The sequence below is a fragment of the Strix aluco genome, chromosome 2 (assembly GCF_031877795.1).
Source record: "Strix aluco isolate bStrAlu1 chromosome 2, bStrAlu1.hap1, whole genome shotgun sequence".
Classification (NCBI taxonomy): Eukaryota; Metazoa; Chordata; class Aves; order Strigiformes; family Strigidae; genus Strix; species Strix aluco.
Genome location: NC_133932.1, coordinates 19,504,688 through 19,522,278, shown reverse-complemented (window position 1 = coordinate 19,522,278; position 17,591 = coordinate 19,504,688). Strand labels below are relative to the sequence as shown.

At 36.1% G+C, this 17,591-nt stretch overlaps 1 protein-coding gene across 6 annotated transcripts in view; it reads left to right on the top strand.

Moving 5' to 3' along the window:
• Nucleotides 1-17,591, top strand: part of DCAF6 (DDB1 and CUL4 associated factor 6) — a 91,123-nt gene that overhangs the window by 29,390 nt on the left and 44,142 nt on the right. For all 6 annotated transcript variants that reach the window (XM_074812531.1, XM_074812540.1, XM_074812522.1 and 3 more), the window contains exons 5-10: nt 4,147-4,260; nt 5,331-5,466; nt 7,370-7,584; nt 10,151-10,244; nt 13,327-13,446; nt 13,679-13,924. In XM_074812531.1, coding sequence (XP_074668632.1) covers nt 4,147-4,260; nt 5,331-5,466; nt 7,370-7,584; nt 10,151-10,244; nt 13,327-13,446; nt 13,679-13,924 — 925 coding nt within the window. The remainder of the gene's footprint in view (nt 1-4,146; nt 4,261-5,330; nt 5,467-7,369; nt 7,585-10,150; nt 10,245-13,326; nt 13,447-13,678; nt 13,925-17,591) is intronic.

Sequence of the window (17,591 nt, the reverse complement as noted above, 5' to 3'; positions counted from 1 at the left end):
TGATTTTTTTAACAGTACCACAGTGTTCACACAGGGGAAAAAAATCCCAAATCCATTGCTTTTTAAACTATTTAGTTCAGATTTCATAGCAAGCTTTTAAATCTCTCTGTGTGTTAAGTGAACACGATATTTTAAAATCTCTGTTAAAAAAAAATGGGGGTTGTGAAAAGGTTATGTGAAAAAAGAAAATGGCTGAAGTACTACCAGACTTAATTTTTGATCATGTAGTAAAAGTATCCTTATGGTTGTAATTACACATGTTCCATTAAAGGTTTTGGCAAAAACACTTCTTGTCTGCAGGGTAACTTTGTAGGTCAGTCAGCAAACCTTGTGGTACTCGCTCTGTTTCTGGGATTTGCAGTTTTGGTTTGGGTTTAATACAAGACAATATTTTCAGTTTTGCAAAATGTGATTCTGGATCCCAGGCTCGCATCGTCTGCTTTTATTTTTGAGATTTGTTTTGATTGAGAAACTACCGCTTCCTTTGAATAGCATCAGTCCTTACGGCCCCCAATCAGAAGCTTAAACTGCCTCAGTTCTCACTGAAGTTTACTATATATAGTAGTCTGTATGCTAGTCTGTGGACTCTGTAAATTGATTGGATGTTCTCTGTATCTCAAATAAAGCCTGCCTTTTCATAAAAACATCTGGAGACCGAGATGCTATTTCTTAAAGCTGAAATGCCCTCGTTGAGGAGGAGGTCTGTCAGGTTATTGCATTGTGACTTCCTGGGGAAATAAGGGCCTCCCCTTGCTGGCTGGCAGCAAGCAGGCTTGAGGAGCAGCCAGTTACTGGCTCAACTGGTACCTCTGAGTAGCTAGCTGTGAGTATTATATCCAGAAAACTTTTTGAGCTTGAGAACAGGAGAATGGGTATGGATACCATGCTGAGACCTGAAGGTAGTGGTAGAAGTATCACTAGAGCAGTGGGTTTGGGTGTGTGAAGTTTGGGGTCATGGGCTAGGCTGCTCAGAGCACTGCAAATGATAGAGTTGGTGACAGCATAAAAGTCATCACGAGAAGTCACTGTGGCAGCTTTAAGTTTGGATCTGCCCGAGCTTGGGTTGACCAACAGTTTGGTTGGTTACATGAAGTGACTGACACCAGGTGGTGCTGCAAACTAATGATCAAAATGGGGAAAATTCAATGAAAACAGCTTCCAGTTGTGCTTGTGGGTCAGGAGTAGTAACGAGATGCCAGTTGTCTCTTTGCAAGGTGTTTGTCATCAGTAATGATTGTATGCACATTGCAAGCCACTAAACCAAATGATAAATATAAATTTGATTAGGTACAACAAATTAAGCTTGTCAAAACAGACAGTAAGAGTTTAAAAAATATTTTAGAAGAAATATGGAGAGCCCAACAGTCTAACAAATCAAGATGCAAGTTTTATTGTTGTCCATATAGAATGACTATAACTGAACAGTAACTAGCTGTATGGAATATAGTAAACTTCTTCAGAATCATTAATTGGAGAGAGTATGGACATTTGACTGCTGTATTGCACAGTCAAAATGGTGGTATTGCAGGTGATTTTTACTCAGCTAATAATGTTAACAAGGGCATTATTGTTGTTTTAAATGGCAGTAGTGTGATACCATTTTAGTTGTTTATATTGTTTTAAAACGCAGTTAATGGAAGGGATCTCAAAACCCCTATATGATGTTGACTATTTTAACAACTGTGTCTCTTTTTGAAGTTATATTTCTTAGCCTGGTTTGCACTGAGGTTTAACATACTTAAATTTGAACTCTTCTCAAAAAGTCATCAGAAAAGATAGGTTTATAAAACATTTCGGGAGTTACTCATTATAAAGACTATAAGTTCTGTTACTGTGTCTTAAACCTGATATTTGAACATTAAATGCATGTGTTACTGTGTGGCATAACAGACCTTTTTTTGAGCCTTGGCATATGAAAGTATAATAGAGTAAATAGCAGGGGATTTTTAAGCAAATGGCTGAGATGCAGCTTCAGCTTCTGACATAACACAACTTTGTCACTGAGAGGTTTCTGAAGTGGGAAAATAATTCAAAATATTGTGACGTTACTGCCCAGCTGTATGTAACCACATCATCGTATTAAATATAGAACTTTGACTCACTGGATTCTCTAAATAACAAAAGCTATCATCATCTGCCCCTGAGGTACTAATTCTAAATTTGAATGTGGTTTGAGTTGATACTGTGCTTATAAACTTGGAGTTTGTGGCAGTTCAAGACGTTACAAAGACTTCCGTTGAAACAGAGGAATGTGGAAACTTGTGTAGATTGTTATGATCTGTGGGATAATTGGAGAATTGTTTTTAATTCTGGGGGAGAATAGAGTAAGTAGAGAGGGAGAGAGAAGTTCTTGAAACATGTTTCTGGAGAATTTGTTGTTTATACAAGGCCATTACAAGTTTATTTTTACTCAGCCAAATGCTTTTCTTTATTGCCCTTCATGTTAACTGCATTTCAGAAGGAGAATGTACTTCTATGGACAACTCTTACCTTCATATTTTCAATACACTAAAATGATCATATAGCTATATATTTTTAAACTTATAATGTGTACTTGTTGAACTTAAAGATAGTAACAATGACTCTTAATTATTGGAATCTGCACTTCTGCTTTTCTCTATTTTAGTGCTTATAAAGTTACTTAGTGTGTTTTTAAACACCATGCATTAAAATTGGCATGTAGAAGTGGAGGTATGTACTGCACTATTACATGTACATAGTGAAATAGTATCAGTGTGAACAAAACTAAAATACAGCGACTAGAAATAAGAGCTTGCTGTGTTATACCACGTTCAGCAACGTTCTTGGAACAAAGTGAATGTTTTCAATGCAAACTCTGCATCAAAATACAGCAAAAATGCTGGAAGGATTTAGTGGATCGAAGAACAATTGCTGGCTTTTATAACTTCACTAATAAAATTAATTTGAGTGAATGTGTAGTGAAAAAACACTCTTCAATTATATTACGCTAGCATACTGAAGAATAATGGTCATAGCTCAGAAGTTTATTGTTCCATTGTTATTAAAACCTTGGGTTTGTTCTGTCTGTTGTACTTGTTTGTCAGCAGTAAGATTCGGCACAGCACACATTGTCTGAGTTAACATACTGAGCATTACAAGAAGAAATGCTGAATCCTGCAGAGATTACCTTTGTAATCCCACTTTAGGTAGAGAGATTTACAGATATCCATAAGTTATTTTCATTAAGAGTTGGGGGGGCAGAGGGTGTGGAAAATAAAACATCACATAAAAAGTATTAAAGAATCACTCATTTGCTATGTGTTGAGTTAGCATATTATGCTACTAGTGATTTTTGTAGCTTTATAAATTTCTATGAAGTTATTGATAGTAGCAGTAGTGTAGGAAAAGAAAAATACTGGTAGTTTCTACAACATTTTCAGTTTTGTATTTAAGGGGTAGCCCATAAAAGGATGTTGTTTCATGTGCGTTCGTTGACCTGTGGAATTCAGCTTTAACATGGTTGCTTGCCTTTTTAATTTGTCTCAAGAAGGCCTTCTTGAGTGAAGCCATACATCTGAGACTCCAACTGAGTTCTCCCTAGTTAGAGTAGGACTGAGGTCAGGAAAACGGTGCAGTACAGTACTCTCTTAAAAATTTAAAAAAAAAAAAAAATGCAGTGAGGGGGTAGGCTAGTAACAGCCTTTAATGCATAGCTACTTCAGGGGACTATTTTGCATATAAAGGAATGGCCCAGTGGAAATAAGTCATCTACTATTTTCATGTCGTTCTGACTTCTGAGGCTTTTATTTGTTATTGTCTTCTATTACTTGGTAGAAAATAAACTGAGCTTCTGTTGAATTATTGCAGCAAATCGATTACTTGTCTGAAAACTGATTGCAGTAAATGTATGTGGCTTATTAAAAGATAATAGAAATAACTGTAAGCTTTGACCTATAAATATTTAATCTTATGTGGCATTCCACAGTTTGTTTTAACTTCAGCAGCTCAAACCTTTCCTTGAAAATGAACATCAGCAGTTTTTCACTTTTCCTCTTTATTTCAATAGAAAGCTTGACTTGAGTTGTAGTTGCTTCAGTCTTTACTGCTGCTCAAAATGATGATGCTTTTATTTTGAAGTTAAAGGTATTTCTGGGAGTATTAATACTTTTCTCTTTTTTTGAGCAGATTATGACAGTACCAAATGATCCCTATACTTTCCTCTCTTGTGGTGAAGATGGCACTGTAAGATGGTTTGATACTCGAATCAAAACAAGTTGCACAAAGGAAGATTGTAAAGATGTAAGAGTGAAATCTTTTAATAAAGATGACCTAAATGTAGAGCTGTACATCATACAAACATAGGATATGAATTCTGGTAAGGCTTTTAGAAATAATAGATTTCAGGGTCGTTGGTGGAGATGACAACATGTTTCCCAAGAATCAAAAAAAGTTTGGGGAGTCTGTTTTCTTTCTTTCTTTCTTGTTTTATTTATTTATTTTATTTTAATACCTCTTTTGAGGTATTTGAGGTATTTTTTAGTTTGAGCTTTGGTGTGAGGCTTCAGATATGGTAGAAAAGATTCTGTGTTGAAATCTGGTTTACATTAGTTATGACAGAGTGCAGAGTTGGAGGCAAAAAATGAACCTTGAAAATCATCTGCAGCCTTATGTTCTTGAGCATCCTTTGTCCCTCTATAAGAAAAGATTTGGTAATGAATTATACTAGATCAAATTATCACTGTTATTAGTCCCAAGAAGGTAAGGTACTGGTGGTGTCCACTGTGTTTGAATTTCAGAAACAGTTATAATATTGAATTAGAGAAAAACTGACACCAAAGTATGTGTACTACTCTCAATTAATTTTATTCTGCTTTGTGCATATTTACCAGTTCTAGGGGTTTCTTTCTTTCTTTTCCTCTATCCAATTATCTGCCCATAGATGAAATTCTATTCTAATCCTTTAAATTAATACTGTTCTAATCCTTTAAATTAATTTAGACTGCTTCTGCACATTTAGTGATCTTCTGACTCAACAGCTATCTATGTTTCCCTAGGAAAATCCAAGGTGCAAGCTAGCTTATAAATCTGTAGTTGTTACGCTTACCTATTCTTAAATGTTTGTTTGTGGTTTGTTTTGATTGGTTTGTTTTTCTTTTTTAGTTGATCTCGTGCTGTATTTCTGTCTGATGGTCTTCCTTCTCTGCAGTGGCTTTTCTGTTTGACATATTTACAATCTATCTTCACAGGGCCAGACCTAGCTTTCTCAAAGCCTCCTTGGCTCATGGGCCTGTGTCCTGAAGTAAAAAACCAGAACTATACTTCAAATGTTCAGAGCTATTATTTGAATGCTGTATTTTTGTTTGTTCCAGGATATTTTAATAAACTGTCGGCGTGCTGCCACTTCCGTTGCTATCTGTCCACCAATCCCATACTATCTTGCTGTGGGTTGTTCTGATAGCTCAGTAAGAATATATGATCGGCGAATGCTTGGTACGAGAGCAACAGGTAGGAACCATACCTTACGGTAAGCTTTTCTAACCACTTGTAGATCCAATTCCAAGTTCTTTTTTTCAAAATATATGGTGAATGTCTGACGTGTGATACTGAATGAAGTATAGCTTTCTTTGAGAACTATGCTTTGTAATAGTAGTCATTTCACTCTAATATTTGCTAATACAGAAATCTTCAAGTAAGTAAACTTAATATCTTCATCCATTTTGGAATACATTATGTATTGAATGCAGAAAAAGACATTTTGTAATGTCTTTTATTTTGAGACATGTGATTCCAAGATTCAAAAAAAACTAGACTGCAGTCTGCAGTGGTCCACCTGAATTTTAATTAAGTTCTTATCTTGTACTCTGCCATGCTGGAATGTGTTGCTTCTTACGGGAAGGGATCTTATGAATTCTATGATGTCATGCAATATGCTTACCTTTGCAGTAGTTGTTGCTATATCTAACATAATTTCCACTGAAAAACTACAAATCCTTCAGGTGAAAGCTATCATGCTTCAGGTGCTTACTTAAGAATTTTATAAAAAAATTTCAGGTGACAAGCAAAAGTCCATGATATAGTTCTAATGCATCTCTTTCCTGTAATGTATGACCAGTGCATGTTTGGACACATATGAACTAGTATGAACTAGCTGTGCATACACATTCATGCAAGTAATCAGTGTCACAAAATCTGTCATTTCTTGCAGTATTTTCCTGTTGATGACTGTGATGGAGGAGGAAGGAAACAGTAAAGATAACTCAGTAAACATAAAAACACCCCTCTCATCAGGCTAATGTTTTTGTAAGATCTTTCCCTTTCATCACAGTGGTCAGCAAGATTCTGAGAAGTGCCTGAGGAACAGATTCTGGGGGGTTGATTAAAAGGTACTATGTACCTGCCCTTGTAACAATACAGGAATAAGATTAATTCAGGTATGCAGGCCTATACAGTAAAGGAGAGAAAAGCCAGAATCTTGAAGACTAATTTTTCTAGATATATTGGTGTAGTGTTCTGTTGTTTGGTTGGGGGGGTTGGGGGTTGGAGTTTTGTGAGGATTTTTTAATTTGTTTTTAAGGGGTGAGGTATTCTATGACTAGTGAGCAAACTCTTGATTTTCATTTAAAACTTTCTGTTTCAGTCCTTATGTAGTGTGAGATGATAAACTCTGAACTTACCTGTGGTCAAGGACAGACTGTTGCACATACTAAGCCACAACAGATATGCCATGCGGGAAACAGTTACATGGCAAATTATGAGGTTTTGGAACAGTCTCTTTTTCTCAGTGTTAGATCTTCTTATAGGTAACTTTTATCTGGTCACAAATTTGTAATTCTAGAATTTAAGAATGTTTTGGTGTGTGGAATGGAGGTGAGTTGTAACTGCAATGTATTGTATAGTTCTGTAGTTTCAAAATGACATTGTTATATCTCAAAGAAAAAAAACTAGTACTTTTCAAAAATATTTTGGGTAGAAAAGAGGAGATACGTGTCCTAAACTTTCCAAGTTTCATATAATGAATTCCTTTCTAATTTGGGTGTAGGTATAGATTTCATTATTACTGTGTAAATGTTCTTAGGTTCCAAAATTTCCATTTGTACTACATTCAACAGGTAGCATCCACACACCATCATGGGATGGGTGTGTGATACATGAATTATATTTGTGTGTGTGTTTTCATCTTTTTTAAAAAATGTACGTAGTGATTGTAAACAAAATATAAAATACTAGTAAGGTCTGGTATGTCACTATCCAGATCCAGTTTAATGCAAAAGCTACAGGATACTTAGCTTTTATCTTTTGTTGGATGTTAAATAAGTATATTGAAGCTTTTGAAAATTTGCAATAGTAAATGTGTCATTTCTTTCTCTCTTCCCCCCCCCCCCCTTTTTTTTTTTTTTTTTAAATATAGGGAATTATGCTGGTAGGGGCACTGTTGGAATGGTGGCACGTTTTGTTCCTCCTCATCTCAATAACAAATCCTGCAGAGTAACGTCTCTGTGTTATAGTGAAGATGGTCAAGAGATCCTTGTTAGCTACTCCTCAGATTACATATACTTGTTTGATCCCAAGGATGACACAGCACGAGAACTTAAAGTTCCTTCTGCTGAAGAGAGACGGGAAGAGGCAAGTGATTAAGATGACCTGTTTTCATGTTTTATATTTTTTTTCTTGTGGCACACTTGTATCAGTTGTATTTCCTTTTAAATTAATCTTAAATCAGTGTTGCTGTTCATAGATTGAGATGTGACAAGTAGATTGTGTTGCAAAATTTGCATATCTACAATATATTTAGTTATATATTTACAGTATTTTGTCACTGGTTTTCTTTCTTGCCTGGTTCCCCACTCCTAAAGATGAGAAGGCATCTACGTGAACCTCAGGTTATAAGATCAGCAAGGGTGGCAGGTCACTCCTGTAACTGAGGTGTATGCTCTGTTATTTTCCATGGCACCAAAAGCATGTTCGTGAAATCAAGTATAAATACTCTTTGTTAAAAGCTGTCATTTAATGACAGAGATGAGGGGGGTACAAGATGTTTAGATCGAGGAGGTGAGCCACTGCTACTGAGCAGTATTAACAATTTCAACAGTTGTATCCAAAACACAAGCAGTTGTTTAGTATCAGCTCAACTACAACGATGCTGACCCTTCCAGTCTAAATTTTCTGATCAATATAAAACAAATCTCTTTAACTACAGTAAAGTTATATACATCTCTCCCCCTCCCCCTGCAGTCCTCCAACCATCCGCTCCTTTTTTTTTTTTTTTTTTTTTTTTTCTGGCATTATGGTCACCCTTTCACAAGCTCCTCTGTATCCTGAGGTCATTACCTTTAGTCTGAGACAGGGGCCTCAAGGGAGTTTACAATGAGTTGTCAGCATCCTGCTGTCTTCACTGGGAGGGTGAGTGTGATGATAATGATGGAGATTTCTTCCTCGTCTGTGCTGGCAGAAACATGATGTTTTCCTCCTCCTTTTTTTGAAGAGTCTGCTTGAGGGCTATTTTTATACTTTTTAAACACATTCTACATGATGTGTTTACTTTATTTGTCTGCCAATATGGCGTGTATTTGCTTTTAAATGCTTGTTCTTTGTCCTTGTTGTTACCCCTACAACAGTTGTTGCTTGGGTACAACCTTTATAGTACAGTTAACAGCCAACAGTGAGAAGGTGTCTCTGGTAGCCCCCTGTGTCCACACCTGCGGGATATCTGCTGTCAGCCCATGCCAGTACTACTTTATGCTGCATCAGTATCCTGCGGTCATAGGTAGTTCTTTATTGCAGAGTTTACCTAGTTGGCATTCCTGTATATATCCAAAGGGTTAACAAGAGGTTGTACCCCACACATCAATGCAAATTAAGCAAAACTAAAGCAAACTATGTGATAATCACCTGGTCACCAGATAATTGCTGTTGCAGCTAAATGAGTTAAAAGAAAGCTCCAAGCAAGTGAAGTCCAGACAAAGCCTGAGAAGGGTGAGGCTTGTGGTGTTAGCTTCAAATTAAGCCTGTGGCCTGTTACTAGCAATGACCATGCTATATTTACCAGGCCATAGGCTGCTATTACTAGTACAAACGTTGTTGATCAGAAGGGGGTGTAGATTCACAGGACTAAGGAAAAAATGTCCGGCTGAGTTACACTGTTACCTCACTGAGGCAGGAGAAAGCGAAGAGGAACCCAGGAAAATTATGTGATGAACAAATGGTTCTGCACTTTTCCCGTTCTTCTATGTAATGTTAATCTGATGTTAAGTAATTTGGTGGAGAATTGACTGCCCAGTTGCTATAGAGAAAAAAGATTGTGACCACCTGTGAATAACAGATCCTATGTATTCTTTTCTTTTGTAGGCACAGAATATATCCAGTAGTCTCTTCTTGCTGGATGATTTTACTGAAATGATATTTTTATTTCAGCCTGGCTTTAAAATATGTAGAGTAGAAGGATTCTTCCTGAATCTGCTGGCTCCTGAAAGTTACCACTTTAATATGCTTGCACCACAGGGGTTTTGCATTTAATTTAAAATTGTCAGCACAACTATTTACTTTTTTTAAGCCATAAATATCCAATCAATACACTTAATTTTAAACTCTGAACTGCATTTCTGAATGTTCAAAGCACTTGTTTTTCTTTTCAAGTCTCTGAAAGTAGCACTGCATATATAGTACTTGTTCTATACTTCCTGCTGCAAAAAGCCCCATGTTATAAATATTTTCAAACCCCACAGGTTAAAAAAGAAACTAAAGTTTATTTTCATAAAGTTTCTATGTTTTTTTAATGTCTGATTGTTTTTCCTTTTATTTAATTGCAAATCCACATTTCATTAAACTGAGGCTGCCATATAGTTTTTTAACACGAAGAGGGGAATATTTTTATTATTGCTCAGTATGGAAAGGCTCAATTACATAGTAAAGTTAGTATTGCATAAAATAAAAGCTTAGTTCTGAGAGTCATTGATTTAGACTGAACTGTGTAGCTAAAACTCTTGCATTCAGTTGATAGTGTTGTACTTATTCATAGTTCATCTGAACATATGGCTGACGTTCCAGTTTTTTGTGATGTACGAATTTATGTAACTTAAGAAAATTGAGATGTTACGTTTATAGTTAGACTTAGAATTCTGTGTTGTCCAACATAAATAGCATTGTAATGCCTTTCTCTTTTTTTTTTAAATTTTTTTTTTTTTATTTCTAGTTACGGCAACCTCCTGTGAAACGTTTGCGGCTAAGAGGGGACTGGTCAGATACTGGTCCAAGAGCAAGGCCTGAGAGTGAACGAGAAAGAGATGGTAAAGTGTTTGCAGTTGTGGGGGGGTGTTTGTCTTTGCTTATGTGTTTTGTTTTGGTTGGTTTTTTGTTGGGTGTCTGTCTTCATTTTGGTTTGGGTTTTATTTTCCAATTTTTCTTGAAAATTCCTGAAATATGTAAGTGATTCAGGTTAAGCTGTCCATGTTTTAAGAATCAGCCAGGCCTTAAGATGGTTTTCTTAGAATTTAACATAGAACTGCTATTCTGCAGTGATTTTTTTTTTAAAATGTATAAATTGAAAGTACTCTTACCAGAAAACTTATGTTGCTTCAGTTAAGCTGATATGAATCAAGTGGAACTTACTTCATTGCATTGGTCATGTAGGAACACAAATAAGTATTACCCTTTTTGTAGTCAAGCCCCATATGTAATCAAAGTTACAAAGGAAATGCTCTGTAACGGTTACATCAGGGGACTGGAATTCAAAGCAATAGGATAATAATACCTTATTTTTCACTTTTTCTATAAAACACATGTATTGACTATATTTTTATGCTTATATTTTCATGTTTGTAATATATTACTCAATTACTTGAGGTTTCAGTAGATAGAGCATTTCCAAAGCTATGCTTTAGCATCAGAAAATGGGATATGAAAACAGGGCAGAGGATGCTCTGTCACTCATCTTACTCTTCGTTTAATGATGTGTTTCTGTTTGTATCTGACAGGTTGTGGGGTACAAGTATTTGTTCTAGCTCCCTTAAATCTGTCTGCCTTTTCTGCCTCCCGTTTCCCTTTCCAGATTTTCTGTGTTGGTTTTCTCATCTTCCTGATTCCCCAAACTAGAATAGAAGTGTCTAGCTGTATCAGACTAATGGTCCATGTAGCATAGGATTCTGTATCTGACACAGGCAATAGAAGATGCTGTTTAGGGAGAGAACATGAGCCTGTCCTCTATCCTAGTCTGTTGCCTTTGTTGTTCCCCCAGTATTCAGAATTACTGGATTAGAAACTTTAGAGGATATGTTCCCATCTGTTCCTTTAGAATCTGTGTATGGTTCTACTGCCTGTGAGTTTTTATAATCCTTTTTTGAACCTGTTGATAATATTTCCTATGGCAAAAAATTCCAGAAGTTCAGTGCCTGCTGTGTGAAGTACTTTCTTTCCTTTCTTTTAAACTGCTCTCTTAGTTTGATCATGTGCTTCTTATTCTAATAGCACAGGATTTGATTACTAACAGTGTTACATTCTGCTTACTCGGTGCTTTCATTCCACAGACCTTATTTGTGTACCTCCTCACATTAGGAACACTTTTGCTATCATTTTTGTTGCGGTCTTTTCCCGTCAAAATTACTTGCGGCTTTGGCTTTGCACAAAGTTACTTTTTAGCTACGTTCTTTTTCAACTAAGTATCTCCAGTGTCCTAGCTGTTATTTCCCCATTATATGAAGTGAATCTGCTGAGGAAAAAATAAAGCCTGAGTAAAAAGGACTCCTCCAGTAGACTTGTACAGTATAGACATTGGCTAGATTTTTATTTTCTCAAAACAAAGCTTCAGTATCTTTACTGTGTGTTATTTGATACAACTGTATAGTGACTGAGAATAACTATATTGCATTAGTTAAGCATGTGGTGACCTGTGACTTATTTTTCTGTTAACTGTTCGTTGCCCTGTCTTCCCATCAGTAACCATCCTTTGTCTGTTCAGCTATTGCATTCCATTTACGTGTGTTTTAAGTTTCTGAGGTCAGAGCTCCTCTGCCTAGGGTATAGGAGGGAATGAGAGATCTCATGGAAGGGTCAGAGACCTGCAGTGTGGAAATGAGGGTAGACAAGGGCATTGGGGCCCAAAAATGAGGGGCACTGTGTTTCTGGGGGTGGGGTGGGTTGGTGTGTTCCCCTTCCCTTCGCTATTCCCAATAATGTCTTTTAAATAATAATAAATAATCTAAAAACAAGGTCCAGCAAAGATATATTCAAGCTATATCCTAGCAGTGAAGGTTATATGCAGTCCTGAAAGATAATCAGTTGCTCCAGATATTTGATCAGTGTTTCAGCTTTTATGACATCTGTGCAGGGAGCAGCACAGATGTTTGAGGCGCATGTTCTCACTGTGTGTGTTCTTCCCAAGTACGCTTCAGATTCTTTCAGTGTTAGCTTTTGTACATAGGGTATTAAAATATTTTTCATATATGTATTTTGATAAGTAATTGTACTTCACAGGAATTCAGTTTCTGAAGGTCTTCAATTACAAAACTTTTCCAAAAGTTGCTTAAACACAGCATACTTCCAAAGTGGCTAAGGGGCCAGCAGAAGCTCTTACTGCAGTATGAGTGGAATGGTCCAGTCCAGTGGAACAGTCTTCTATTGGAAGATAAATACCAAAAAAACCCCACCACCACCCCGCAACCCCCAAAACCCAAACCAAACAACAATATTTCACAGAATACAAAAACCACTTAGATTCAAATATTATATTTCAGCACTTCACAAATGGAATTTTTCCTGTCTTCTCTCCTGAAACAACTTTTGTTTCATACGTAATAAAATGAGTTATGTTGCAAGTAAGTATGTCAAAGATTTTGCTGCTTGAGAGTCTTTGCAATCCTGACACATGATCCAAAATGTGCCAATGAAAATCCCTAAAAGAACTCTTCTGTTGTATTAAATTGTACCTATGAGGAGAATCTAAGTCACGAAAAAGGCTGTTGGAAATTTAAAAGCATCATGTGCTAGTTTTATGGTAGTCTTTTTGCTCTTTCATTGTTTAATGGTAAAATTGGTAACATTATAATTAGATGGAAAAACATAAAAATCTACGCTTTCTTAACTTATTTAACTGGCATTTAAAACTGAATGACTTAGATTTCACAATGTCATGTGTACAAAAGCTGCAGGTAACTGTAAAACAGAGAAGGAAGAGGGACTGTTGGTTTTTATGTGGTGCTGTGTTCAGCTGGCAATTCTTGCTGAACTGTTGTGCTGAAAAAAGGAGATGGTTCAGGGGATTACTAGATATGAAACTTACAGTGCAGGGGTTTTCTATGGAAGAAGAAATGGAGAGAAAAAAATGAATGCTTTTGTAAACTTGTAGATGAAACTTTAGCATTACTTGTTTTACAGGGGAGCAAAGTCCTAATGTCTCTCTAATGCAAAGGATGTCAGATATGCTGTCAAGATGGTTTGAAGAAGCTAGTGAAGTTGCACAAAGTAATCGAGGACGAGGAAGATCACGGTCCAGAGGTGATTTCCTTCTTTTCAAGAATAATAATTACAGCAGAAAGTATGTTTATGCTGGATGTACAGGCCTTGAATATCAACCTTTCTGAAGTGTAAACTAAAATTTTTAGTGCATTCTGAAGAACTGAGTACACTTGTTTGCCATATGAATGGTAATGCAAAGGAATGCATAGCGACAGAGTAAGTTTACCTTTGAGCTCTTGTTTTTCTTGCCTTTTTTTATTTTTAATCAAAGGTGGGACTAACCGGACAGATGCTCCTGCTACTAATAACGTGCCACCTAGTACAGAATCAGAAACTGCAATGGAAGTAGATGGTTCTGAACAACTTCCATCATCTTCCTCTTCTACAATGTCAGCCCAAGCTCCTTCAACATCATCTTCAACAGAAAGTCCCCCTTCAACTTCATTATTGTCCTCTCCTGATAATGAACAAAGGCCTTCTTTAGGGGCCTCAGCTCAACCTGTGCTCCATCAGTCTGGTGAGAAGAAATCCATCTTGTCATTGTTTATGAAAAATGCTTTCAATAAGAAGCAATTTTATTTTAGGATATTTTGGGTAATTGATCTCAATCTGTTTTCTTTCTTGCACATCCTTAATGAGACTAGGTATTTTATAGTTACCAAGTGACTGCAGCTGTGGTTTAAAGATACCATCAGTATCATTAATATACCAATACCAGTTAAGTACCATCAGCTGTATATGTTTGTCTGAAGAAGGAATCTCAAAAGGGGATAACCAGTATTGTCTTCTGAAGTAGAAATAAAAAATTATTGCTTGCTTTCTCTAAACCTACTGTTCTCTTGATGGAGTATAAGTAACACCATGCCTTTTTCAACTGTGATTTGGCTGTAGCAGCATCAATGCAATGAATAGCAGAAATTATGCCTGTTATAATCAGAGGAAGTAGAGAATGTCTCCTTCAGTAGGAATCTGCATCTTCAACATTTCAGAGTCAGCAATTTTATTTTTTGCCTCTCAAAAATATCTGGATATATAGGGCTTACCTTGTGTGATATTCCATTATAGGTTAATAAATTATACTACATTGATTTTTAAGTTTGTATATCTTGAAGAAACTCATTGTTTTTGATATAAACTTACATTCTTGTGAGAAAAAGAAGAAAGTATATTGTTCTGACATTATTCTGACATTAACACTGTTATGTTAACTTAACACTAACTAATGTCAGAAACTTATTTGGGTGGTAAAAGAGCATCTTATGCTTTGACTGGCCCTTTTCCATCTCTATGCAGGAAAAGATGCCACAACCTTTAGAATTAAATATGTGCACGAGAGTTTATTTTTACTTTTTAAAAATGAGTTTCTAGGCCTCACAGTTATGGTGGAAAGGCTGACATGATCCAAAACACCTACAGGTTCAGACTTGATTATTTTTAAATACCATGGTTTTTGTATAAATACAACTTTTGTCCAATTCTGTTGTAAAAAATCCAGGTCTTTGTCATTGGAAAAGATGACTGATAGCATCTTCAGGCCCTAAATTGGATGTTCTGGAGTGAGGGAGAGATGGGGATTTCCCAGGGAAAAGTGTGCCATTCAGTGTACTGTGGCTGCTGCAGCCAAAATCTTTGGGACAGGTGAGAAATGATTAGGTATCGGAAAGACAGGGAAGCAAAAGACATAAGTTGAAATACATTAAATGTATCATCCCTGCCCTTTCAAACCTTGCAAGTAGTCTGATACTTATTTAGAGAAAATAAACAGTGAGCAGAAGCATGACAATACACACAGCCCAGATGCTGTTTTCTAGAATAAGTGAATACTGGAAAATTTATTTAGTAGCAGAGGCTTTTAGTCACCTGTGTTTTGTATTGGTGTCAGTTTTCTGCAATCTCAAGTTTTTCACAATACATACACAAAAAATGAAGGGCTCTAATTCATTGTAACCCAATTCATTGTAATTCAATGTAACCCACTTTAGCTGCAACTATCTTTGGTACAGAGGGGTAGCCACCAAAGAACACACATACTATTACTGGATAAATTTGATCTCTTTATTTTATAAAGTATATGGTATATCTGAAGCTTACAGTGGCCAGGAGAGTATGGCCCTTATTAAAAATAAATTCTTCAAGCTATGTCATTGAAACTTTGTGTGTTGCATAATGATAATGCACTATAGAGCGTTTCTGAAATTATGCATTTTCTATCCTGCTTTTTAAAGAATGTATGCTGACTAGAAAAAGCATTTTCCTCCTTTTCTCTGAATCTGAATTTCTAAGTCAAAGTTTATTCTGCTAGCATGAAGCTGAAGTTGTTATTTCATAATCTAGCTCTTTTCTAAAAGCGTTTCCTCTTTCCCAGTGTTACTTTGGGTTTAAGACTCTCTATGTTCAGTTTTAAAAGGGGGGGTGGCTATTGTTTTGTTGACAGACAGGATACTTTCTAATTTACTGTGTAATGTTTGATAGGTTCTTTGACTACACCTAAACAGGGTGTCAGATTGGCTGCTGATTCTTTAAAAAAAAAAAAAGTCACCATACCCACCCCCCCAAACTCCAAACCCACAGAAAGAAAGAAAGAAAACAAACTTCATCTGGTATTCTTTATTGTTGTATTGGAGATTTAAGTGTTAGGACCTGGTGCCATCTTTAAATTGTGCACAGGACTCCTGCAGGAGTAAACTTAATAGTACTATATGTTTGCACACCTAGTAAGCATCTTGTCTAGTTTGCATTGCTTTTAAAACACTTAAGTTACTGTAAAACAAGTCTTTGGGTAACATGGGTAAGTTCAGGGAGAGAGAAAGCTCCTGGGAAGAGGGAGCAGGTCATGGCAGAGCAGTAGCAGTGGGTTTATAAATGGGTAAGCTTGAATGTGGATTTCCATTGTGCAATGTTTGTGTACTTACATAACCCCTGACAGTGCTCAGTTATGAGACTTCATCTCTGATCTACAAATGTGAAAACACTGCACTCTGCATCAACCACAGTATTCCCTGGGTTTGTTTAGCTGCATTTATAGGTGAATAAAACCTGCTGCTTTTTGGGGTGATGGAATAGGGAAAGTGATAATAGAAATGGTAGTAGGAAGACCAGATGGAGGTGTGTTGTAAAAGACGGATGACAGGGTAAGCGTTTTGGAAAACAGAAGAAGGAAAGTGAGAGGCTTTCAGCCATCGTTTTGCTTAAGGTGGTGGTAGATATGAGTTTGAATATTGTAGCAAAGAGTTAGCAAATGAAGACTGTGTTTTCAGGTAGTGAATTATTTAGAATTGGAGCATGAATTCATACTATAGAATGGAACAGACTTATAAACAAATTTCCAGAAATAATTTCTAGAGATTTTTGTACTGAACACAGGTGCTGGTGGTAATCCTGTCTTTGAAATAGCAGTATTTTTTTGCATATATATTATAATTCAGATATATTGTTGGTATGGTGTTCCAGAAAATATGCCATGTGGTGAGCATTTGAGCTTCTACATCTGAATTACTTAATCTCTTAATGTTTTAAAAAAGTACATGTTCAAAATAGTCAGGACAAAAATGGTTCAGTGCTGGAGCTTGTTGGGATAAGTCTCTTTATCACAATGTATATTCTAGAAGAATACAGTTGGAACATTTGAGTAAGTTGAAAATAATCAGCAAGATCAGTGCAAAATTTCAGTAGCCTGTTCTTGTCAGTATGTTTGAATAATTATATTTTTTTTTATCATGAGACAGAATAATTGCTGGAGATTTTAATGCCTGTCACTAAGGAAAAAATAACAAATTTATTTTCTTGCCCTTCTTGGACCATTCAGTGGAAACCGTTAATTCATTTTTTACATTAGTTTTAAGATGTTGTAGTTTTAAGCCACAAATAAACATCAGATGCAACAAACTGTAAAATATAATAATGCTTTTTTCCCCATAAATAATACTCCAGATTGGTACCATTGGGAGGGGAGGTAGGGGGCAATTGACTAATTAGGACAAAGTTTAATTTTAATGTCTGTCCTGATAAAAGGTAACTTTTCTTTTAAATTTTGAATGGGAAAGTGGCAATAGCTGTTTTTTTTTCTTTCCGTTTCTCTTTCCTCACTTCATTTGCTGGCAAAATAAACCTTTGCTTAGAGATTCTGAAATGTGTTAAAAGATGGTGTCATTGAATATATTCAGGATAGTAGTTGTCTCTTTACA